Source organism: Myripristis murdjan, chromosome 20 (assembly GCF_902150065.1).
Source record: "Myripristis murdjan chromosome 20, fMyrMur1.1, whole genome shotgun sequence".
In the NCBI taxonomy this organism is placed as follows: domain Eukaryota; kingdom Metazoa; phylum Chordata; class Actinopteri; order Holocentriformes; family Holocentridae; genus Myripristis; species Myripristis murdjan.
In genome coordinates this window covers 23,133,318-23,159,126 of record NC_043999.1, presented here as the reverse complement: position 1 = coordinate 23,159,126, position 25,809 = coordinate 23,133,318, and the positions used below count along the sequence as shown (strand labels likewise).

General features: G+C 39.7%; 1 protein-coding gene across 1 annotated transcript in view; it reads right to left on the bottom strand.

Annotated features, from left to right (window-relative positions):
* LOC115378590 (receptor activity-modifying protein 3) overlaps window positions 1–24,500 on the bottom strand; it is a 34,526-nt gene extending 10,026 nt beyond the window's left edge. The window contains exons 1-2 of the mRNA XM_030078872.1: window positions 24,220–24,500; window positions 36–65 (exon numbers count right to left, since the gene is read on the bottom strand). Coding sequence (XP_029934732.1) covers window positions 36–65; window positions 24,220–24,271 — 82 coding nt within the window. The 5' untranslated portion in view covers window positions 24,272–24,500. The remainder of the gene's footprint in view (window positions 1–35; window positions 66–24,219) is intronic.
* Window positions 24,501–25,809: the final 1,309 nt, after the last annotated feature.

Below are 25,809 nucleotides of genomic sequence, written 5' to 3'. Positions count from 1 at the left end.
TTTATTGTATCTGACGGATGGCTGGATGTGCTCACCTGACAATCCTCTCATCATCCAAGCATTGACTGTGAAAAGAAACAAAATGGAGGAAGACAGTTAGTGGACATTGGTAGATTGAAAAACCATGATCACCTCTGATTTCTTACTTCTTTGCCACCTCAGATTATAGTAATGTGTTGTTTATTGTGCTCCGTGCTTGCTGCTGCCATGACGACTGAATGCCCACTGATCACTGAGACACACAGAGCCCTATCCCTGTCACTGTTATAATGAGCATTAAAAAAACTGAGTGGACTGGCTCAAAACTATATATGGATTGGCGTTTTCACAGCTGTAGGCCACATGCTGTGGTTGGAATCAGTGGAATAGTTGATAATTTGTTGCATAATTCATTTGCTTTGGTTTGATTTCACATTGCAAAAACATTAAACAAGCCTGAGAGAGACCACCTCTTCAACAGGGTCTCAGTCTGGTTGTTTTGGTCCAACCTGAGTGCGATTGTTGGTTTCACACCTGCCCGAATGAACAGCACCAAGGGGGTAAACACACCAGAGTTTGATTCAGTTAGACTAAATAAGGCGGGTGTGGAAACGCCCTATGTTAAATTTGCAACATGTCAGGTCTGACTGATAAGAAAAGGGCTAGTTCTTCTTGCAATTATCTTATCTCTCTCTCTCTCTCAGTCACACACACACACACGCACACACATAGACCACACAACATCCATCCTCGATCTCTCTGTGACCTTTGGCCCTCCCAGCTTGTCGTCCCTTCCCCCCTGCCATGGTTGATATGATGGACTTGAGGACATTTGCACCGGCCCTCTGCTGAATACTAATGTCCTCATCTCCATGTCCTCACTGGCAAAAACAGAGACTGAGGCTTTTGGGCACACTAGACGCCAAATTACATTCGATTTTCCCATTGTGATATTGACAGAGGACTGATGATGGACAAAAATTATCTGGTAATGTGAGGGCTTTACATAATAAACCTTGTGTTCGATTTTTACCACCTGAAAAATTCAGCAAGTCATATTGCGCTCCAGGCACAAATGTGTGAAAATGCTATAGCAAAGAAGGAAATCTTAAAAAGTCTTTATTGTCATAGCTAAATCATTAAAAGGCCAACATGTTGCGGCCACTATTAGGTCAAAGCAGGAAGAGGTTCATTCTCAGATGCAGATTCACTGCAGGAGCGACACCACCAGCAGCTAATGAGAGTCAACATGTTGTGTTTGGTGTCCTGCTGATGATTAGAGGCAGTGCAGCGAGTAACATTCAGTCAGCAGGATACCCACAGACACTTTCTTGTATAATGGCAATGAGCCTTTTAATGACTTCATTTATTTTGTTTTGTTTTCCTTTAAACTAATGGACTGTATTTGATTTAAACTAAAATCTATCTTGCGTTTTTTTCCCATTTTGGCCTCTGGCTTCTTTTGTGGGGAGTTCCTTACCCGCTATGAGGGTTGAGGTCAAGGGGTGGCGTTTTATCATTTTATTTTCTATAAACTGTAAAGCCCTTTAAGAATATGACAGAGAGACAAAAAAAGCTCAGTCCATCATTATGTATGTAATGTAATGTGAAGCATTTTCAAAATCTTTTAGGATTTTGAAAGGTTTTTTGTGTGCCTCAGCGTAATGGGGACAAAAAAGTGAGTGAGAGAGAGAAGAGTGGAAAAACAACAAGAGACAGGGTAGGTGGCATCCTAACACAGCGATCCACATCCATCAAATGAGGAAACAGGCACACTGTTCTCTCTCTCTCTCTGCTGGTAGTTCTCTGATCCGGACCAGTGCACCTTTGACTGTCTGAGTCCCTTTAAGCCATTTAATAGCTCCAAATGACTGAAGCAGACAGCATTACAAAAGGCCACGGCTAAAAATGCTGCTGCACAGGAAGTCATATCTCCCTTTGAAGTCCAGTGCTTTCAAACCGGAGAGTTTATTTGGAACATGCCCTGCAGAGGAAAGATGTTATCAAGTCAGCTGGCGACTTTCTTATTTGAGGACATAAGGATGTTAAAAGTGGAGTCGAGGTCAGTCCAGATGTAGTAACGTCAGCGTGTACGTAGTGCAGTGGGCACGGTGTCACCACGGGAGGAAAAACATCTGAAAGCACAGCTAGATTCCTTCCAATCTTGCATGTGCGGCCTGAGTCAACATGTGCGCGTGAGGAATGTGGCCTTATCTGGGTTCGACTGACAAACCGAGCCAATCCAAATTGTTACTACACTATAATTTATTTTATTGGGCAAGACAGACAAGCTCGAGATGGGGATAAAAGAGATCAGGGGAGGACATTTCCTGTACAAGTTTGCCTTGAGATAGAGTAAAGGGATTTTGAAGCATAATGTGTTGGTTCTGCACTTCATTTTTCACCTAAGAAGGTGTGCATATGACAAAGTGATTTCTGAATGTAAAAACAAGCTCTTTGACACCAAGGGAGTAACACGAAAACATTTTATGTGTTTTATAATGTTGAGAATTTTTCTATTCTATTGTAGCCAAATTGAAAATATTTCAACCCAAGTGAAAAATCACTATCAATTACAAGCAAAATGTGAATGCAAAAGCAAAATGATATAGTAAATCAAAAACATTAAACATTAAACAAAACATAGCATCTACACTAGTGCTGTTTAAATGTGAATGCACAGTGTGGGAAAAAAGTGTAAAAGCATTAAAGCAAGATTAAAAGAACACTGAGCCAAATAACAAGTGAAACATCTGCACAATGTGAAATCTTTGTTTCTCTATAGCTGTTTATATTAAAGGGACAGTTCACAAGATTTTTACCATTTACAACAGTGAAATCTATCCCTCCAGAGGGTTTCTGTGTGATTTGGTTTCCAATCTGCTTCCCCTCACACCGATACAATGGAGGCTGGATGGATATTCTTTTTTGGTGCTCAAACTGTCAAATATTTAAATGTGAAGAACTCAACTGGGTCAGCACTTTCCAAAAACAGTCCCACAAGAATCTAACATTATAGACACACCTCAGGCGTGATGAATTTTGTTGGGAACTATTTTCAGCCAAGGAACCAACCGTATGTATCTGCCTCTAATTTGGACTCATCGAGGACAGATAGACATAGTTTCCTCAGGAAAACTTTAAAGAAAATATCTTTTTTTTTTTAATATATGTAGTGTTCCTTTTAAGATATAATGTCCAATTCTAGCTCTCTCTCTCTCCAAAATGGAGCGACAGATTCATAAATGGTCAGAGCACTGTAGTCAGAAAATACCCCCCTCTGTTTCTTCAAATCAAATATCATGGAAAATTACAGGGCCTCCTAGAAACTGTGCTCTGTGGAAAGTTCTATATCTCTGACATCAAGACTTGGCTGTGGGACCTCGCTCTCCCACAGGTATCCTCTTCCATTTCAGGCCTCCCGCAAGAGATAACAGGCAGGAAAGCCCAAAAAAACCATCTAGTGTTTTACATCCAACATCAATAGACATCATAAATACATAAGCTCCTGTGTTGTGGGCATCAGAAAAGCAAAATATCCTTCAGTCCATTCTCACGCTGGAAGGACAACAGGCCAGAGCCGATCTCTGTGGGAGCTTCTGATCATATCCACATGTTTATTAAAGGATCATTACATCTTGGTATAACAACTTCTAATGTGATGACAGTTCATCTGAGAACTAAGGGTCTGACCAAAATGGGGTTTGAAAGCCACTGCCATTCATTTTGAACTGTAGCTGCTGCTAGTAAGTATTTTAGGCCAAAAACAGCATTTAGATGGAAATTGTGAACATGTCTGATTAAAACATCCTATTAGAATAAAATACAGGTTAGACACTTGCTTTTATTTATTTATTTATTTAGGAAACTTATGGCATTTTTTTCTGGTCATTTTCTTGTAGATTTTGATAACTTTCTGGATTTTTTTAAAAAAAATGTATTCTATGTATTTATTCTATACATACTTTTTGTTTTTACTGTTATTTCAGAAATTTTGTAGCATTTGTATGGCAATATTCTTTCTTTTTCTTTCTTTTCTCCTCTCTTTTCATAAAAAAATCTTGGGATAATTTTGTCGTCATTAAAAAAAGAAAGAAATTCAGTGGGTTCAGAGGGTTACTAAAATAAAAAAGTCATCACTCAAACTGCATCATTGAGTGAGTGGCTGATTGCAGTGCATTCCAAGTGTGAACATGTCAATGTGTGTGTGTGTGTGTGTGTGTGTGTGTGTGTGTGTGTGTGTGTGTGTGTGTGTGTGTGTGTGTGTGTCTGTGTGTGTATGTGTGTGTGTGTGTGTCTGTGTGTGTGAGGCAGGGCACTCCTGAGGATTCCTCACCTATCCTAGGCAAAAAAAAAAAAAAAAAAAAAAAGGAAAATAAATAAATATATAAAAGGCCAGTATTTCTTGCTGATGTATTGGTCAAACTATACTGAACACTACTGTGCACAATAAGGTACATGCGCAGAGTACCAAACCCATCACTTACTACCATAGTGCCACTAAACAACGTTTAATTCATAGTCTCCTTTTTGGTGCCGGTGTTTGCTTCGTGGATTTCTGGTTTGTCTGCTCTGCATGTGGTTTCACATGCTTGTTGGCTTTCCTTTGTTTTATCTGTGGTGTGCAATTCAGCCGACGGTACATGTGGAAACCATTGATTTACGATAATTTGGTGAAGTCATTTGTCTTCAATTTGTGACATTAACGGGTTCAATTGTGAAATGAGGAATGTATTAAAAAAAAAACTCAGGATACAGGTTTTTTTTTTCAGGATGTGTTTTGCAGTGTTTTGTACTCAAACAAAAGGGTATTCATGAGCATAACAGAACAAAAAAATAGAAAAAGGAAATTGGGGTTTTTAATAGGCAGTGTGGTTCTTTGATTTAAACAGACTTACTCCAAATCAGCTGACTTTGCTTCAGGCCACTGCACATTCTGCTTTGTTTGAGACTACTTCCACAAATAGTGACTCTAACACTTGCAACAAATAACACATTTATCATTTCAGAGTATGAATCTCATATGCTGCAGAAAAATAGACCTGCCACAGAGGCTTGGCACAGATTGTTTGTCCCCCCACTTATTTATAAACCCAATCAGGATTGAGGAACTGATGAAAATAACATCAGCAATTTAGCACTATTCTTTAGCTGTGCAGAACAGCCGGGCTGACAAGGCAGTTTGCACTGAGCACAGGGCATGAAACTAAATCCACTCAATCTGCTTTATGAACTGTGGGAACAGATAAAGCCGACAGAGCTGGCATCAGCGGTGAGCGAGCGAGAGTGAGCGACGCACTTCAGTTATAATTCATAGCAGACGGGACGACAGCTTCGTCTCGAGGCGAGTCTTTGACAGCTTGACTGACAGCAACACTACAGATGGAGATGAGAGGAAAGATAGACTCTCTACCAAGCTGAGAGGTTTAAATGTCAATCCCAGAGAAGTGCAGAGCTCATTGCTCTTGGAAGTCACAGTGAGAATGAACCCAGACGGACTGACAGGGGCATGCTTCCTTCACATCAGAACAGATGAATTAAGGACATGCATTTATCTGAAACTCCATCGCACCTTAGAAATCTTGTGTGTGTGTGTGTCTGTGTGTGTGTGTGTGTGCTTGTTTCAGAGAGGGGTATAAGATGTCAGGATCTTTAAAGCAATGAAATGCCTCACCATTCCACCTATGCAATGTTTTTTATATCTTGTGCAATGTAAATCAAACATTTTAACCCCTTAACTCCCTCTTGCTGTAATTCAGCGGGACATATTTGGTATCTTTGGAAACTTTGGGATCTCGACTACATTGTAAAATAAGGTTCTGTGGGTAGCTTGGTCACACACACAGCAAGCATTTGTAATGACGAACACACCAGTGGAACCAGCAGGGTCAAGGAGGCTGCTGTTCTGATAAGGAATCCAATCACACCATACAGGATTGTTAAACCTTTTGCACCATGGAGGTTTTTACAGCGAGCTGCAGAGCTACTTTGAGCCATTTTGTGGGCTTTCGACTTCCTCCTTACTAAGATTCACGGAGCTCTTACCAGGAAAAACAAGCCAGCCAGACCACCATAACACCATAAAGCCTTGTATCATACAGGGAAATTTACATATAAATAAGTTATTCAAAATGAGATGTCCATAGGGTGATTTAATAAAACATTTCCTTCCCTGGCTTTCAAACCTAAAATTTACAGTATGATAAGAAACGTGGAGAGAGACAAGTGCCATCTTTCTTCTTTCTTATTGCTATAAGCAATAAATGACTTTTTTTTTTAGTGTAAATATGTTAAGAGTGATATTTGCAGAGGAACAGACTCTTAAGGATATTCACAGCGGGAAAAAACTGATTTGATAATAGTCACACAATTAATTCTTCATTTTCATCAATATATAATAGAAGTAAATTACTCAGATGGCAGGATGTTCATTAGATTGACAGTGTGTGGGAGTTTTTTTTAATTAGCTAGACATGTGCAGGCTAAAATTATTAGTTTCCTTGAAGCTACCATATGAGAAATCTACAAAGAAAAAAAAAACATCCATCAGAGTAGAATGCTTCAACTAAAAGCCCTTAAATTAGGTGTCCCGTGTTTGTGCTTGTCAGTTTTGTGAATCAGGTGTCTCTTGGTCCACGGGGAGACTTACGGGTGAGCTTTCAACCAACAGCCTTCTGGACTCAAACACAACTTTCAGCTCAGATAAAACATCGACACCGCCCCCCCCATTAGACCAGCATTAACGCTTTAAATTATGCAGGACAGCCAGAGCTATTTTAAACTACAAGTGAATGAAAGCTGTTTATATATGCAAGGAACAAGGTGACACTGTGGCGCTGTTGTTGTCAGACTGTCATCCAGCCCCTCTAAAATAGACGATGAAAGAAAGGAGCTGAACTCCCAGGTCTCTGCTCACCGACACAAAGCACAGACAGAAGACACGTTTTAAACAATCTCTGACTTATTTCATGTCTGCTCGTTCTCTCTCAGCGGAGGCAGGCAGTAAGCTCGGTTTGCAGTACCATACTGTGTACTAGACAAGGTGTGTGCAGCAGTGGATGAGAGTATTAAAAGGATGGTTCACCCAATTTGAAAATTTTGACTGTTCATTTGACCTGTTAGCGTCCTGCTGATTAAGGTGGACTGTGTCTCTGCGGCAGCTACTTCTCCTCTGGTGCAGAGTGCTATCAGAGGTTATTTTTAAAAACATTAGCCGGGGGAAGTGCATGTCTGTGGCAGGGGGCTAACAGTTAGCATTTGGAGCATCCAGCCAGTATCCAGCACTCAGTAACAATGAGAGGCAGATAGCACCACTACTGTCCTACAGAATAGGTCATATAATATTATTTTTTTTAATGAGTGACCTATCCCTTTAATGGAGGAACAAGTTAAGGTTTTTAGTGTACCATGACACAAAATACCTTTATCAGTGCCCAAAACTCAAAAATTAGTTCTCAAGAAACTTCAGAACTCACTTTCAACACATTTCTACTCCAAAAGCAAGCTAGAAAAAAAGCCTCCTTCTCAACTAGAAAGGCAAAGCGACATCATTATTATTCCAGCATTTTGTATGCAGATGCTTTACCTCTTCACTGGACAAGACAGGATCTCTATGTTTAGCTGGCTACACTGACAATGAGGGGATGGAGGAGCAGAGTGTGGGGTGAGGGGCTCCTTGTGTAACACAGGATTAGTTGCATTGATGTTGCTGCGGTTTCTCCTGGTCCTATACAGGTGATGGATTACCTCCTGAATAAATAAGTTATCTGGTCTGCAGGAGAACTGAGTCCATTTTACCTTATCTAAACCCATGCATCTGATGCTCCCTTGTTATAGCTGATAGTGAAAGTCCTTCCAGCCTCACTTCTCACTTCTCAACCTACTTACAACACTGTGAGGGAAACATTTTTTACATGTGCCAAAAAACGGCATTTTTTGGCTGTAAATTGGGTATCGGGGAGTCATAAAACAGCATGCGTAGTTACTTTGTTACACTTCAGCATCTTTTATGCAAAGATGAAAAGTGTGCCACCATCCCTCCTCCCATTAATGCACGCACACACACACACACACACACACACACACACACACACACATAACACTCACAAACACATACATAAACATTAAACAGGATATGAAGGGAAGCCTTGTCTTAGTCTGTATCTATGCTTACAGCAATAAAGCATCCTGTGTGTTTAAATCTAATCTAAGAGCTTGGAGGAGGCAAGGAAATCGGGTCTATTTTTCTCTCTCTCTTTCTCTTTCCCTTCTTCTCTCTCTCACCATCTGTCTTCCTCTGCCTCTCTCTCTCTTTCTCTCTCTCTGTGTTTCCACACAGATTTCTACACAGGCCAATCCCCTGGAGTGAAGTCAGCTGAGGACTCTAGACAGATGGAGATGCAGAGTGACTGTAGGAGGGCAAGAGGAAAAAAAGGGGAGAGACAGGGTGGAAAATTGATAGGGCAGGAAAGAGCGGCAAAGAGAGAAGAGGGAGAGAGATGCAGCGAGGTCATATTTTCTTTCTAAACTTTTGAAATGTCACCAAGAATTAATTGCAGCAATAGATGTTTGCCTCACCTGGGCTGACGTGAATGCATCGGCTCCCTGAATGCCACCAAGCACTTTCAACAGAGTATGAAGTGTTTCATCAATTGTTTAATACTGAGCAAGTCTTTGACATCAGCTAATCGTGGTCATCCTCTTGGAACAAAAACAAACAAAAAAAAAATCACTTAACAATGTTTTACAAAAGTCCAAGGCCTCTTCTAAAAATGCATTTTTTTAAGGAGAATTCATAAAACCTAACCTTTACAAATCAAAGAATTTTCACTTGAAGTGAGCATGCAAAAGGAAATTTTATTCAAAACGGCCTTTTTATTAGGATATACATCACGAGCTGGATGGAAACCAAGCCAGACCAAGCCAAACGTAGGAATACTGAAACAGTTGCACGTCACATTTTTAACCTATTTGCTGACCACTGAAGGAAAGACATGTAGATCTAGAGATGCTGTAAGGCTCGGGAGTTAAAAATAACTGAAGTCGAGACTCTTGGAGCTTGCACGACATTTTCAACTGGCGTTTAAGATAAAGATATGCCACCTACAGACTGAGCTGTGTGTTCAAGTCAAAGGTCATGTCAGCTCATAAGCTATGACTGACAGTGAATTTGATTTGATTTTATTTGGTAACACTAGTACTTGGCTCGGGGTTCTGCTCGCCTGGCATTACTTACGGACGGATTGTTACTCAGGCTAAATCGAATCTCACGGTGAGCATGCAGCGTTTAACAAAGCCAGTATACAGAACAAGGTGAATCAAACGAAACTCCGCATGTCTGAATAAAAGCACGGCTTATTTTCATCTGTAAACACAACCTGCCCAAGCGTTCATGAATAAAACCTTGGCCCCCCTCTCTGCTCTGACACTTTGAAGTTGGTTTTTCTCACCATGCCACCCCCTGTGTTGAGCGCCCGCAGAAAAACAATTGAAGCGGGACAGATCAATGAAAACACAGCTTTCTCAGGAATGTTTTGTTTGTGCTGCACGAGGCAATGCAGGCCACATTTAGGCAGGCCAGGAGGAAACGAGACCAGGGATGTGTACCCCCGTTTTAGAATTGAGGTCAAGTAAGACATTTGTTGGGCCATGAACTCTGTGACTGAAGTCCCGCTGGCTGCTACAACCTGCCTGCTGACTGGCACCTCAGCCCAGCTCTGGGTCCTGTGTATGTGTGGAACTGACTAATTGGCACAATGGAAGCAGGCCTCCATCAGCCCTTTGATTCCTAATTTTCAGTAATTACAGACACAATCACAACAAGTCCTCAAACCCATGTGACCCTATACAGGTTCCACATTGCAGCTCCAGTTGATTATAATGGACACCTCGTCGGTGCCTGGTATATTTTCCATAATAAAATAATAATGATTATAATACCAATAACAATAATAATATGTCCAACAGAAGTGTTTCCTAAATTAGCAGCACGTATGATCCACAGCAGTGTCTCTAAAAGGCCCTTCAACCAGAATTGTCACCACCATGATTTAAAAATAACGCACTTAAGACATAAATGTAGGACACCATAGAAATGTGAGATCTGAGCAAATTTGTGCATAAGTAATGTAACACTTGTTTTTTAGTTTTACTTTTTTAGTTTTTACAAAAGCAAAAATATCCTGAAACTGTTCATCAATCCCAAGTTGGTTTCACTGTAAAGTTTAGCTCTAAAATAAAGCTACTCTGAGAAAGACAAGATGAGGGTACAAATCATAAATATCATAAAATGACCTCATTATGATGGGCTCTTGATCCATAGATATCAAATGTCATCCAGTGTTTCAGCCTTCTAAGGATGTTTTTCCATTTTAAAAGGGGTACAATCAGTGCATTAAAAAACAGAATTAGAGAAAAGTTAGTATGAGCCTAATTAAATGAAGACAACTCACTGTAAGGAGGCTAAAGCTGCATGCTTGAGGTAACCGCAAGGACTTGAACTAATACTTGACTCTATGTGTTACACACACAAGATGGGATGTCAACTAAATCTGTTTCCTTGAATAAGACCACCAAAGATGGCCCTTCTGAAGAGAAACTTTCTCCAGTCTCCTTGTGTTGCTCTTTCAAAATGGAGTCACATATCTGAGATCTGGGGGAGCTCATAACTCCTCAAACAACGAGGGAGGCAATCAGAGTGAGGCCACTGAGCCAGATGGCCGAAGAGAGGCTTCTTCCAAGCAGACCTTTTCTCTCCCCTTCATTACACAGAAAGGCCTTCAGGTCAGGCAGGCGGACCAAAGTGAATGTGACAAGTTCAAAGCTGTAGCTGTGGCAGAAGTTGCTCTTTGGAGGATAAATACGTTGCAGGTGGGTTTTCCATTATTCCTTCCACCATCTATTACCAGAAACTGAGAGCTCTGTTTCCCTCGTCCTGTTTTGTGCCATAAAGCAGTCTCTCAGATTTCTTACCAAGTCTGACCCAGCAGTGACAAATCGTCACAATAACGGCCTTATATATTTACAGCAATTATAATAATGTCTTAAAAGTGGTGTAGCTTGATCAAATTCAAAAACATTGTATACTTAAATGACAACAAAAAGACCATTAAATTACCACAAAATTTTAAGAAAAAGATCATAAATTAACCAAAAAATGTTTAAAAAAAAAAAACAAGAAAATTACCACCCCCCAATAAAACTAGTAATACTACTACTACTACTACTACTACTACTAATAATAATAATAATAATAATGTTATTATTTTTATTGTTATTATTAGTAGTAGTATTAGTATTTTTTACATATTTATGAAACAACCAAATGACCATAAAATTCCTGAACGACTATGTGAAAACAAATTTACCAAAAAAAAAAAAAAAAAAGACGAGAAAAGACCAAATCTCCCCTCCACCCACAGCGCCTTGAAAATGAGCTGCACTCGGTGATTTCACCGTCATCTCAGTCTGACCTCCAGTTTCTCTGCCAGGCAGAGAGAGGCAGCCAGAAAAAGGCTCCCCCTTGTTATCAATGTGAGCCTCCCTGTATCCGTATAACAGAAAGAATGATCTGGCAGCGGAGGGCAACAGTAAATGGCCACCCCTGGCCTCATGTGACACAACAACAAGGAAAGGATGTAGTTGTGATAGTAACTGTGACCTGGCCTGGTCATGTCAGGCTGCTGTAGCACATTCGTAATGTCTGTCAGTTTATAAACACATCTCTGTAAACCAGGTTTGGCCCCATGCACAGGTGAAACAAGGTCCTGGATGAATATGGACGAGAGCTTTACAAAACTGACAGAAATGAGCATGTTGAGAGAAAAGTGATTTATTCTGCGCACAACAAAATGAATTAAAGTTATGCTTGTACCGACTGGAGTGTCCCTCCCTCTTCTAAAGCCAGCAACATGGTAATGGACAGAACATGAAAGGATGCTGAGCCATCAGAGTGGACTGAGGGGACTTGGGGTCCCTGTCCTGCACTCATCCAGCCATTTATACTGGGTACAGCTCTGCCAGTATGACTTCTGACATCTGATAGCAAAACCAGTGTTTTAGTATCAGATTCCTCAAACCCAGTGGTTTTCAAAGTGGGGTTTGTGGACCCCCAAATGTCCTATCAGGGCTACCATGGGGTCATCAGCAAAATGAGGAATAGTTTAAATGGCTGTGAAAGGCATCTGAAAGCAGCCTGGACAACAAATCTGACGTCAAGCCAGTGTCGCTGATCTTTAAATAGATAATTGGCCTGGGTAGCTTTTTTTTTGTTTGCAAGTTTTTTAAACTAATATTCGGGTGATTTTTGTTCTTTTGTTAATCATTTTTTCCCAAGTTTTTGAAAAAATTTCAGAATTTCAAAGCATTCATTTCAGTTTAATTTAATTCACCATAAATTGTTACAATACAAGAAAATGTATGAGTGGTTATTTTAACATTATGGTTTCATTTCACCACTTTGAATCTATTTGTCAGTGTTCACGTACAACATTGGATCAATTTAATACTATATATATATATATATATATATATACTACATATAAAACAAAATATCTTTTCATATCCAGGTCAACAAAAGCAAAGTCACTTCAAATGGGGTTCCAAGACTTAATGAAAGCAAACTCCAGAACATGAAAAAGCTTGGAAACCCCTGCTCTAACAAGTGTCAAAGGAGGATGATGTATCAGTTGAAGACTAAAATACATCAGCGAGTTATACATATTAAAAAAAAACAAATCTTGATACCTCTGTACTTTCAAACTTTTGGCCTATTTCTAAACTCCCTTTCATGTCAAAAATTTTAGAAAAAGCAGTTCTTTTACAGTTGCAGTCCTTTTTAGATGTGAATGGGATTCTTGAGGTGTTTCAATCTGGTTTTAAGGCATTCCATAGCACAGAATCTGCACTTTTAAGAGTTTTTAATGATCTTTTAATAGCAACTGACTCAGGAGATGCTGCTATTCTTGTTCTTTTAGACCTTACAGCTGCGTTTGATACCATTGATCATAACGTTCTTATTTCTCCTCTTGAACACAGTGTGGGGATCAAAAAGCACTGCCCTAGAGTGGTTCAGATCTTATAAGTCAGAGAGGTGTTTCAGAGTCAGCTTTGGTGGTTTTACCTCCTCCTCAGCTTCTCTAACGTGTGGGGTTCCCCAAGGCTCGATTCTTGGGCCAATTCTATTCTCTCTCTATTTGCTGCCCCTTGGAGCCATTTTAAAAAGTCATGAGACTGGTTTTCATTTTTATGCAGATGATTCACAGATCTACCTGCCTATTACAAGAAATGGTGGTAGCTCGCTAAAGAGTTTGATGGAGTATTTTAGTGACATCAAAGCCTGGCTGGCCTTAAACTTTTTAAATATTAACGAGAGCAAAACTGAAGTCATGATATTCAGACCAAGTGACACCCTTATTGACTCTCAGCTAGATCTAGGCCCTTTAGAACCTTTTGTCAAGCCTGTGGTAAATAACCTTGGTGTTAAAATGGACTGTAATTTTAAACTGGATAAACAGATAAATTCGGTTGTCAAATCTGGTTTCTTCCAATTGAGGCTTCTCTCTAAGATTAAGTCATTTTTATCCCGTAAGGATTTTGAAAGGGTTACCCACGCATTCATTACTACTCACATTGATTATTGTAATGCCCTGTATATTGGAATTTGCCAGGCCTCCCTCTCCCGCCTCCAGCTTGTCCAAAACGCTGCCGCACATCTCCTTACCGGCACTCGTAAGCGAGACCATATATCCCCTGTGCTTGCAGCCCTTCACTGGCTCCCTGTTCGTTTTAGGATTGAATTTAAAATTTTACTGTTTGTTTTTAAAGCCCTCCACGGATTAGCTCCACTTTACATTGTTGATCTTTTAAAGCCACATGCTCCCTCTAGGTCATTAAGGTCAGCCAATTTGATGCGACTTGAGGTCCCTAAAACAAGGCTCAAGAACAGGGGGGATCGAGCCTTCTCCGTTGCTGCCCCTAGGTTGTGGAACGAGTTGCCTCTCTATGTAAGGCAGGCCCCCAGCCTGCCGGTTTTTAAATCACTGCTCAAAACTTACTTTTACTCCTTGGCTTTTAACCCAGCCTGAGAGCTGTAGAATCTTGTATTTTATGGTCGTTATATTTTTATGTTTTGTTTTATGTTTTTAGGTTTTATGTTTTTATACTTTTATGTTTTATGTTTTTACACTTTGTATGTTTTATGTTTTTTACATTTTTATGTATCTACGTTTTCTTTTTATGATTTTATGTTTCTTCTATGTTCTGATGTCTTTTATCCCTATGTACAGCACTTTGGTCAACCTGGTTGTTTTAAGTGTGCTTTATAAATAAATTTGGATTGGATTGGATTGGATATCAAATTGAGTAAATTTCATCTAAGGCCCAATTTTATCAAAATGCACATGTAGTTGTGTTATATAAAGTACTGTATTCCTCATTTGGGGTCCAATTATTGCAGCTGTCCAGTGCATTCATTTGTTAATTCAGTCATTTGTGCTTCACTGTGGGGGAGAGACCCGGCTCACTTGTTAGCATCTCTTGTTCATGTCACTTTGTCATGATGATATATCTTGATGTTGCATCTGTGAAGGCTGGCTGCCAGATTAAGACTTTGTACAGAACGGCCATCCCCTCCAGTTCACTTGTAACACTTGTAACAAAGATAAATATTTGACTACAATAAGTAGCCAGTGTCTACACAGAGTCAGCCTGTGCATTTCTTTTACAGTCAGTGTGTTCAGTTACATGAGGGCTGCTGAGTTTAAAATGCAGATTGTTGAATACCTGTAATGTGTTGCTATATAGCAGCTCCACTCACATGAAGAATGATTTGGAAACCTTTTTTTTTTCTCAGTCAGTTTTTTCCAGCAGTCAGTGGGCACAAGGAACAATCAAAAGTCAGCACCACTTTTCGTTTTCAAGGGCAAAGAAGCTGCAGGACGATGCCAGTGCAGGACAGATGGTGGACAAACTCCTGGTCAATAATTGGTCATAATTCAGTGAGGCAGCATCAGACTGTATGTCCTCTCATCTGCTCAGTAGCATGAGGAGCCTGTACCTGATGGTCTATAACCCTCCTGTCCCTCTGACTAGTCCTGGAGTAGTTGAGCATGTGCCAGATTGTCTGTCTGAATCAGGACTGAGACTCTGATACACCAATTAAATGCTTGTGCCTTTCCAGTGAATGACAGATGATGTATTTACCTGTAGAGTTTATTCACCAGGTGTCCATACTCTGAAGCCATCTGTCCTGTCAGTTACAATGCCTATAGTACCCTTAAAGACAAATGCCTAAACTCAGGTTAGTCAGCTCATACCCAGCAAACATTTTGACACTAAACTTATACAACGACCAGCACCAGTGTTGAAAACAAAATGAAAACTCAAACATCTACAAATATTGCTGATATCACTTCAAAACCCTTACACCCTTATGCAACAAAATATATGGCAATATATTGGAAAATAACTCAATATATTAATTACTACAGTTCCACATATACAGAGCCGCTGCTTATATTTTGCATCACATTACACTATATACATTCTAATATATTGTTGCATGAAAAAAAAAAAGAAGTATTACAATAAAGACACCTAATTCTTCTCACTTTTACTCAGGATCAACACACATGATCTATATATATTTTTTCAGTTTTTGAAAAGCTGCAATTCCTAAAATACTACCACAATATATTATTCATTATAGTCGATATTTCTCTGATCTGATTTTGATTATTAATCAAGGTTAGAGGAATATTAACTTTATTAAATGTTTATAACTAGTAAACAGCTGACAAGTTAATCAAAACAGTAAATAGTTCCATGTATTCACAGTTCGTATTCAGAATGATAGATTTTCTTCCACTCAAAATTGTGTTTTTCCCATGTTCATGTCCCCTAAAATGTTTGACATTGACTATACTGAATGTATCTGTGCAAAGTTTGTCACTAGAGATGTGTTTTCACAATCCTCAGACGGACCCTGGGCCAGCTAGATTTGTTACGTCATAAATCCAACAGCCAATCCTGTGAATTGACAGGGTGCTGCTCTGCATATTATTTCCATGAGCAACACCAGTCACTTGAGTGTTTTACTGTCAAAAAACAACAAGACCAATTCAAAACAGTTTCCTCACATGAAAAATATTAGTGTAACTGAGAGATTCACTGAAAAAAATATTTTTTTTACATGGATAGATTATCATATACAATACAAGTTACAAGATGGTTGGCAGGGACTATTTACATATTCACAGATCTGTGCATGCTTAATGAGCACAAGGTGTAGAGTTACATTTAAGCCATTTTAAGGCATGAAGGGATGTTTTTATTATTATTATTATTATTGAAAAAGCCCTCTAAATATGTGATACTGATGAACAGAGATGATATTTTTAGGGGTTTTAATAATGGATGGAGGTGCCCTTACACAACTAATGTCTAGGGTGCCATGCAATTTTGTAAGTTGACTCTGCCCAAATCCTTCACATAACCACCAATTAAATACTTTCTGGATACAAAGAATATCATGTGGAATGTATCTTCTTTAGTGAGAGCACTGCTATTGAACTTTAAAAACTAAAATCTCTTTAGTCAGCCATAGGTGCTGCTCAAAAAGGCCTCGCACATCAAAATGGTCCACAGCTCAGACAGAAAGGCACAGAAACAGACAAGAAGAATGATCATGAGGAGTTAAAAAAAAGTTGAGATAAAATGCCTTAATCTTCACTTTTGAAGTTACCCTCTACGGAGACAAAAGCGGTAATTTCCCAACACAGAAAATGAAAGTGGCAATTTATTTAATGTGATCAGCTTCTATTGTCCCACAGACCTAATAAAAACAAGCCTCTAATAATCATAGTGTGGAATGGCCACAGTGATTTAAGTGACTATTAATCACTTACCAGCTGTTGAGACAGACAGAAAAAACAATGAAAATCAGAGAGTCTATTCAGGAGATTGAACAAAGGAGAGATTCTAAAAAGGGGCAAAAGAGGTACATCTGTGGTGTAAATATTAATTATTAAAGACTAAACTTCTAATTTGTGGTTTTCAATTAGCCAGCTGTTGAGCTCCTGTTTTTGATCTTGTAGTGTTTATCTAAATAAATATCACATCACACACTCGGGAATAACACCCTCCGGTTTGGTAATCATCGTTTAATAATGTATCAAATGAGCAAATAAAATCAGTCATCAGTTATTGTTGTACTTGTGTTCCCAGAAGCCCAGTGGATATAATTGGATATAGAAGTTTTGGGGGCATATGATATTCGGTGCAGGGACATTGCTGCGCCTCGGAGTTTGATGAAGTGACACCTCTGATTATAATTTGCAGAGCTGAGTGGAAGTGGCCATGCTGTTTCTGTCAGAGTGGAAAGGGGAGGGGGGGAGTTGGGGGTCAAGGAGAAGGGAGAGGAAGAGGTGACTGGAGAATGACACAGATGTATGAAACAGAGTGGGGCTCTGGGTACTTGGCAAACAAAAGCAGGAAGGGGAGTGGGGTGGAGGGTTGGGGGGCGGGGGGCGGGGGACAGGGGTGGAACTGGATGACCATGACGGAGACAGACAGAAATAAAAAGCCATGGCCTGAGAAGAGAAAACGAGAGAGAGCGAGAATCTACAATGAGGGACTTTCCACTTTTTTTTTTTTTTTTTAACCTATTCCATCTTTTAAAAGGAAAATGACAGTCAGGCTTTAACTGGATAGGCCCCTGTGGAGGAAACCTATCAGTCTATGAGCTTCCATGCCAGCTTAGTGAAGCATGAGCACTGAGCGTCTCATGAGTATTTTGTCTGTGGCCAAATGGTCAATTAAATGGTGCATTAAAAACACCTTTTTAGGATTTGCATGTAAATGTGTGTATGAGCATAAACATGTCTGGCCTTGCATCACCAATGCAGGCTGTTCTTATAAGATAAGGACCATAGGTGAGATTACAACACAGTGAATTGGCAGAATCGGCAGCCTTTTGAAATTCCCAGCTCTTCTCCATTAGTGAACATAATCAACTGAAAAAAAAAAAATCACATCAGAGGAAATATAATTGAAGCATTTCTCTGCCAACTGTTGGATTTATAAAATGAACTGCCTAAAATGCCCTAAAGCCTTTCTGTTTATACCCATCTCAAACAGACCAAAAAAAAAAAAAAAAAAAACTGAACTGCACTGGAACAGCCACATCCAACAAAAACACAGCATTTCTTGTTAGCATCATGGCATATATTTGCCATCAGCTTTACCCAGGCTTTTTCAAGTTGAGAAAAATGCCAGATGCCACTGACACAAGTAACAGTTGCATGGCTACACAGTACAATGATGAAGCTATAAATCTAGAGTTTTAATAGGGTTTAGTCACCTTGTCCTTCCAGATAAACAAGCAGTTTGAATCAGACTTGGGTCACTGGCAAATATACTGGATAGTTGGCGCCATAATGTAAGGTTTCTAAACAATGGTGATGCAATATAGTTTGTTGAAACTCCTGCTTGATTATTTTTCATCATGATTGTCTCCCTCCTTTGGTCAAAATCACACATAATTGTGCTGCCTCTTTAAAATGTCAAATCAAGGCAATGGTAAACATGTCGCCATCTTATGAAGGATTGATTCCCAGGAAGTCGGTACAAAGATGTCACCTTGTTTCGACCTGTAATTATTGTGCGCCAACTGAGCCAAAGCCGGAACAAAGTGGTGAGATGCATCATCCCCCGAAAGCATCATTAAACCCTAATCAGCGCTGTGATGGATGGACAAATCAACAGAAGAACAAATGAACAAACAAAAGATCGACCTGAAAAAGCCAGAGATATGTACTATTTTCAGTTTCTGTTAAAACACATTCAGTGACGTCTATGCAGTTTCCAATCCAATGAAGACCAGCAAAAGTAATCTGTAGTCCTTTCCCCATTTTCTTCGTGTTGGACAGAATGAGAAAAAAAAGGGGGTGCAGCAAAGGAACTCAGCAAAGGAAAGGCTCTATTTCTGTCAGTTGTCCTTGTTTGGCTAACCTGTCCCACTGCCAAGGACCTTTTCCTCAGAGTCGGTCAGCATGCACTGCCAACAAGCTGTTAATCTGCTGTCTGAGACAACGGGGGTTACGAGAAGAGACAGCAGCAGGAGAAGGGAGGGAAGATGGCATGGGGAGGCTGAGTGAAACGCAGTCAGGAGAGACAGAGCTGACAGAGGCACTAAATCAAATGGCAACACCATGTCAGACAGAACCACGGTCAGGCTGTGATGGGAGTTTTAAGGGACGTAAAGTAATCCATGACCTTTACAAACCTTTATAAGTGACCTTTGGGAACTGCAACAACGCTGATCAGCATAGTCTGCTTCTACACTATACATTTTGCTTTGTATTTTATCTCTATTACATCAAATTTTGACCAAATGCCACACATTACCATACATACTGTAGCTGACGTCTACACACATAACACTGGATGAGTCTAATGGATCCTGATCTTTCTTCTGCCGTGTGCTTATACAAACACAAATTGCCTATGGAACATCTTGCAATCAATAAAAGTGACCAGGTAATAAATATTTATGAATAGCAAATCATGGCACCTTCATTTATTGGTGAGCTTCATGAATAATCAGTTCTGTTCTGACAACCGAAAATTGAACTGAACTGACGATTCAATTCAGCTCCGTTCAATTCAATTCAGTTCATTCAATCCATTTTAATTTTGTTCATCTTACCTCAAAGTCCCACAAAGGGGTTTCCCAGAGCAGGTCGTTGGCAGGCAACCAGTTGTCTCTTTTTAACAGATCTCTATTCTGATACAAAGAGGCAACAAACTACCATCCTGCATCAACTCTGCCCTCCTGCTGCTTCTCAGAGAAGCCGGTGCACTTGTATGACAGCTTCTGCAAACGGCATCAGGTATTTAGAATGTGCTTTGTCCGCTTGCTGCTTCATGGGATTATGGGAGTTGCCAGGCAACATTAATAGGTCTGACTTTATTTAGAACTGTTGTTGTGACATGAATGACACGCGGTTGCATTATTGTCACTGATCATATGTGTCTGGAGCCAGCTGCTCTACAGATGAACAGCACTGACTGAACAGCCTTTGCTCTTGTTCTTCTCGAGTTTCCTCCTCACACGGATTGTTAGTAAAGCTTTTATTTGGAGCAACTCTGTGTGCAGGTTGCTTTATTTCTTACCCTGCACCTCTAATACAAAGTGTATTTAGGATCTGTTGTGTGCTCCCATTGGTAGCCCTGAGGACCACTGAGGCGAGCTTATGACCGGAGGCAAAATCTAATAAGTGTGGTAGGTAGTAATTGAGTGTTCTCTGACCTCCCCTACCCACTACCCCTGATGTGACCTTCCACTTCTCACTGGTCAACAGCAGAACATGCTGCTTGCGTGCTGGAAAACTACTGATGTGTGTAGTATGTGTATGTGTATGTGGAAGGTCAATTGTTGATTAAGAGAATACACGCTCTACTGTATCTTAATGTACCTTGGGTTGAAAGGGTGAAAAGAGGGAAGGAAGCCAGTGGAAGAGCATCATTAAATATCTGCTTGTCGTGGGTGTCACCGGTGGAAGTGGGAAATGACATGGCCTTCTCTTTCAGCAAGGTCCAATCTCCAGCGTGCCATCAACTGGCACACTGTTTCATTAACATGTAATGGTATCCTAGATTAGCAGTGAGGGAGAGAAAATGAGTTAATACGAGTATCTTCAAAGTATCAAGCCACTCTAAATCTGTTCACCATATAGTGAAGGGGCTTAGAAACGAGTGGTTTATAGTGAGCGAGCCCTCACTGTTACTTCAGTATGAGTCAGGAATTACAGGAGATACCATCCTGTAATGAGTGCATGAATCTTTAGTGAGGCCGCTGAAAGATTCATAAATGTTCTTCATACACTCTGGGCTATGGAAGAAGCTTATATAAGTAAACTGTGTGTGGATCAGGGCCAAGACTACAGATTTTCAGTGGGAATAATGATATTTGATTAGATAAAGGATGTGTTCACATCAAGTGTGTCTGCAGCAATTTATTCAGACTTGCAAACGTTTACCTGTGTAGAGTTATGGGTACAACGATACATGTGTTGACATCTGGAAAACCTGCCATATCAAAATTAAGAGTGGACTGATGTTCATATTCACCTATTTCTTGATAAGCTCCTTACTAATAGACAAAACCCAAGCCAAAACTTTTTATTTTCTTTAATACAACTGTGACTTCAGCTTGCAAACTCTGGTTCATTTGTAATTTGGCAGCGAGCCTCTACAAACCGAAATACAAAAACACAACAGTAGTAAGTAAACTGTCTCCAGTATGGTTCCAACAAAAAAAGCAATCACTAGTTTTGATCGTACATTTAATCTCAGCTTCAGATTTTGCACAAAAAGTCAATAATCCCTCTTTCTAATTTTTTCTTTTCTTATACAGCTTTGAGCACTGTACAGATGTTTTCTACTTACTCAAACACTTATCTAACTTCAAACATAATAATTGCCCAGTTTATCACAATCTATTTTATGTTTAAAAAAAAAAGGCAAGAAAAAAATTAGCACAATGTATTGAAAGCTGCCACGGACATGCAAAAGAGCCCAACAAAATGAAATCTCATCCCAAGTCTATGAATAGCAGTTTATTAAAAGACTCTGGTGAAAAAAACTCTTTTGACAACAATGTTCTTTTTTCAGACTGGCAGTGGAACAGAAGAACCCCAAGGCACTTTCCCTTGCTGTGAGTGTGTATGAAGTGCCATTATTACTTGTTTATTGGAGTAAGCAGATGCATCGCAGTCAGTGGGAATCGTTCTTTTTCTGTGTCACAGATGGGGATCTCACTTGTTTCCGGTGCATCGACCACACTGGACACACAAATAAGAATGAACACAAACTGCAGATGATCAGCGTGATTTAAGACGTTGGGGTTCAGCTTTCCATGCACGCATTACGCTTTTTCTCTGCCTGTTTTTTTGTCCCAGTAGGAGTCTCTATGGGAAAATCACTTAGTCTAGACGAGGGCTAGCGCAGGAAACCGTTGCTTCATGTCTTCAAAAGACACCCCACCATGGGAATATAACCTCCAACCACTTTCTGCGGTGAGATTAAACAATCCATCTTCTTTTGACATACAAAACATAGATTATGTTTTATCACATGAAATCACTCCCCTCCCGTTTTCCATTATGCTAGAATCAGCACTTAAAGAAGTTGTCTCTGCAATACCCTCTAGGTCAGAAAAAACAATCAAAGGTACTTTTCTTCTTGGATCTACTGTGCTGTATGGGCTACAGCTGTTGCATGGCAAAGATCCAAGGGAGTCTAGGCTGTAGGTCCTGGCCAGAAATAGATCTTCTGTCCACAAGCTGGGCTGTTTCGTTCAGTGGAGGGAATTCCTTAGCTGTATTCCCCATTTATCCCACCTCACCTTTATGAAGCTAGGTGTGTAATCCCTCCGAAAGCTGTAGAGAAACAGCAAAACCCTGCTTATAGATAAGGGCCCGAATTTGAATTCTTTCCGCACTGTAGACCTTGAAATTGAGATTCGGTGCCCTCTGGGCTCTGGTCCAAGCTGCCCACACAGGAGGAGCCCAGGCACATTCAATCAGTGTCAAAAGCAGACAGTACCAAGACCAAATGTCGGCTCAACAGCTTCGGACAAAGAGCCATCAGCTTACTTAACCAGCCCCCACACAACTCACCACCCTGCAAACCTCCACCTGCACCTCTCTGGACACAGCTGGAAGACGACTGTGCAACGGCAAATCATTCCATTAAAACGTAATCCATGCCAGTCATTAATACTAATACTGATATTACTGCCATTTCTGGAGGATTACTATAACCCTCACTACTGCAACTACTACTACTACTACTTCCAATTATAATAATAGGTTTTATTTGGATTCAAGGTTTGATCCATCTTAATCCCCAGCCTCACTCTAGTGTAAACAAAGCATAGATCTATAGATTTAATCCATGCTAGTCTTTTCAATATTCAACTATTGCAATTTCTAAAGTAAGTTATGTTTATGTTTATAGGGACAATGCACATTAATGAACATAAGCACTTGAGTCCATTGTGTCCATCATGATTTACCCATACAGGATAAATTCTCATCTACAGTCCCTGGGCAGGTGACTAAAAGTAATGATGGTAATAATAACAATAATAATAATAATAATAATAATAATAATAATAACAAATTAAAAAACGTATAAGAACAGACAGATGAATAAAAGTAGTCAAGAATTAATAGGCAACAAGCAGCCATAAGCACAGCAAAGAACAGTAAAGCTGGCACCCAGCAATCCAACATTCACAACATAGGGAAATCATACAGCATGGTAACATACAGAGCATGTAGGCTACTACTACTACTACTACTTCTACTAATACTAATACTACTAATAATAATAATAACAGTGGGTCTTCTGTGGATTCAAGCTTTGGTCCAGCTTAATCCCCAGCCTCACTCTGGTATCAGTAGAGAACAGGACATTTTTAGATCATACAGCCTTGTAAAGTCATAATAAAGTGAAACTATACTGTAATTTGCGGCAGATGAATTCATCAATCACAGCATGTCGCCAGATGACACATAATGTCATGCCTGATTTCATTCTTGTACAGCCAGGTAATGATGAGCCAGGTCCACAAATACCCCATGGCCAGCATCTAGGTCAGCTCTGTCCACTGGGTCATGATGCAATAACTCCCATTCAGCACGTGAAAAGAGTTTCTTGTCTCATAACTATAAGCTTGCCCTTCCACAACTCATAATATAGCATTTGTGTATGGGAACACATGGTACACAGACAACCTGAACCTGGGACCTGATGCAGGGCAAGGGGACAGATGGATGGGCTATGCATGTGGCGTGCACACAACTCTATATTTTTTATTTTTTTAAATTGTAGCAGCATGGCGTACAGTAGCACACTGTATTTGCAGCTGTGCGGTGTAATTCAATGTAACGGATCAGTTATAGCCTAACTGAATAGAATGAAACACTGCACTGTAAAAGAAAAACAAGTCCTGCGGCTGTATAGTTGCGCTGGGTTAGTAATTTATTGCCTAGTAATAAATAAAGACTGTTTTATAGTGGCGTGGGGTTTATATCTGAAAATCCCTTATTAAACACGGAGATGCATGTGTATGGAGTTTTGTATTTGTATGATTTTTTTTTTTTTTTTTTTTTTTTTTTCAGTACTGATTTGGTGTATTTTTCAGAAAGATAGAAAAAAAAGCGTCACACTCACCCAAAATTCCAACCACAAAAAGTTTGAATACTGCGAACGCATTTGTATCCATCACGTTGGGACAATCCAACCGGACGTTGACTGAAAGCTCAGCTGCAGCTCCGTGGAAAGGTGGATTTGTGTCGAACCATAATTATTAGTATCCCAAACATGCAAGTCCGAGTGCCGTCATGCTTTCATGTGTCACAAGGATTTCTGAAAGGAGTTTTGAAGGGAAATCGGCCAAAAATTTAAAACATATAAATAAATGGGATTCCCACGTTTGATTCCTGCCTTCTTGATCCACAGCTCCGCTCATACTACTCACAGCGTCCTGCATCCTCTATAGGAGGGAGGGAGGGGTCTGAGGAGACGAGAACTCTGATAGGGTTTCACCACAACAGCGGTGACAATCAACTTGAATACTATCCAAATAAATAACCACTGCAGGCCAAAATCTTGTAACTCAGACTTTAGTTAAAAATAAAGCTGTATCAGTGTATAAGAGGGTAATATAGTGGATAAAGACATAGTAAGAGTGTCCAGCAGAAGTGCTGATCACTTTTGTGGTCTCTTCATTTTAATTTCAATTTCAGTTTTAATTTTGATTAATAAAACCATGTAGCCTATTTGCACATGCACACGCAACCTAAAAAACAATACACTGCTTTGATCGAGTTTACATCTTATGTCATAGCATATGTATGCAACAATATATTTATAGTATGAAATCAACTAATGAGAGTGAAACTGATTATTTCATTTCATCATACATCTGCAGCAAAGAACCAGCGCTGTCAATAAATTCATACAATAAAGCAATAGCGACCTCGTGTGGTTACCTTTCAGGTTGACTTGACAGCTACTATTACAGGCCGATTGTGATCACCGAATTTGCAGATTTCTGTGATTTCATCCATCTGGAATGATTAGGATGGTCTGTCAGTTTATTTTAAGCAATTATTAACATAAAAGGGTTTGATTATATTAACAAGCTGGTAGCCTAATTAGCACTGGATATTAACAAGTATGGACAGGGTTTAGGTTGTTATAATAATGAAATACTATGTCATTTTGTTAAAATCTATAATTCTGGGGGGTACAAAGTGGAAGCATGATTAATGACTGACAAAATGTTATTATTTGATCTACTATTAGGCAACGAAATTGCTGAGAAGGAATCATTGATCCTCAGTGCTCCTCGGATGTCATTTTGTTTCATATAGCTTCTAAATATATTTCCATTTAATGGCAAATATCAGGACAAATTTGGATTAACCTAGGCAAATGTGTCATGCCTTTCCATATTCCTTTTATTTATTTATTTATTTATTTATTCATTCATAAGTAATTGTATTGCATATACACTTTAGTCACCAAACAGTGGCTAAACAGTTCAGGTTGCTAAGCAACAGATAAGCACAGTATGGGCAAACATAACTTGGGATTTATGGTCAGCATTTAAATATGTCAGCAGGTGTGTGTTGCTTGGGGATTTTGGACTAAGGCTGCATTCTATTCCAAAGAGTTTGTCACTTAGCCATTCTCCCTGATCCAGACTGTTCACTTACTGGCTCCACCCTACATGAGTAACAACTGAATTTTCATTAT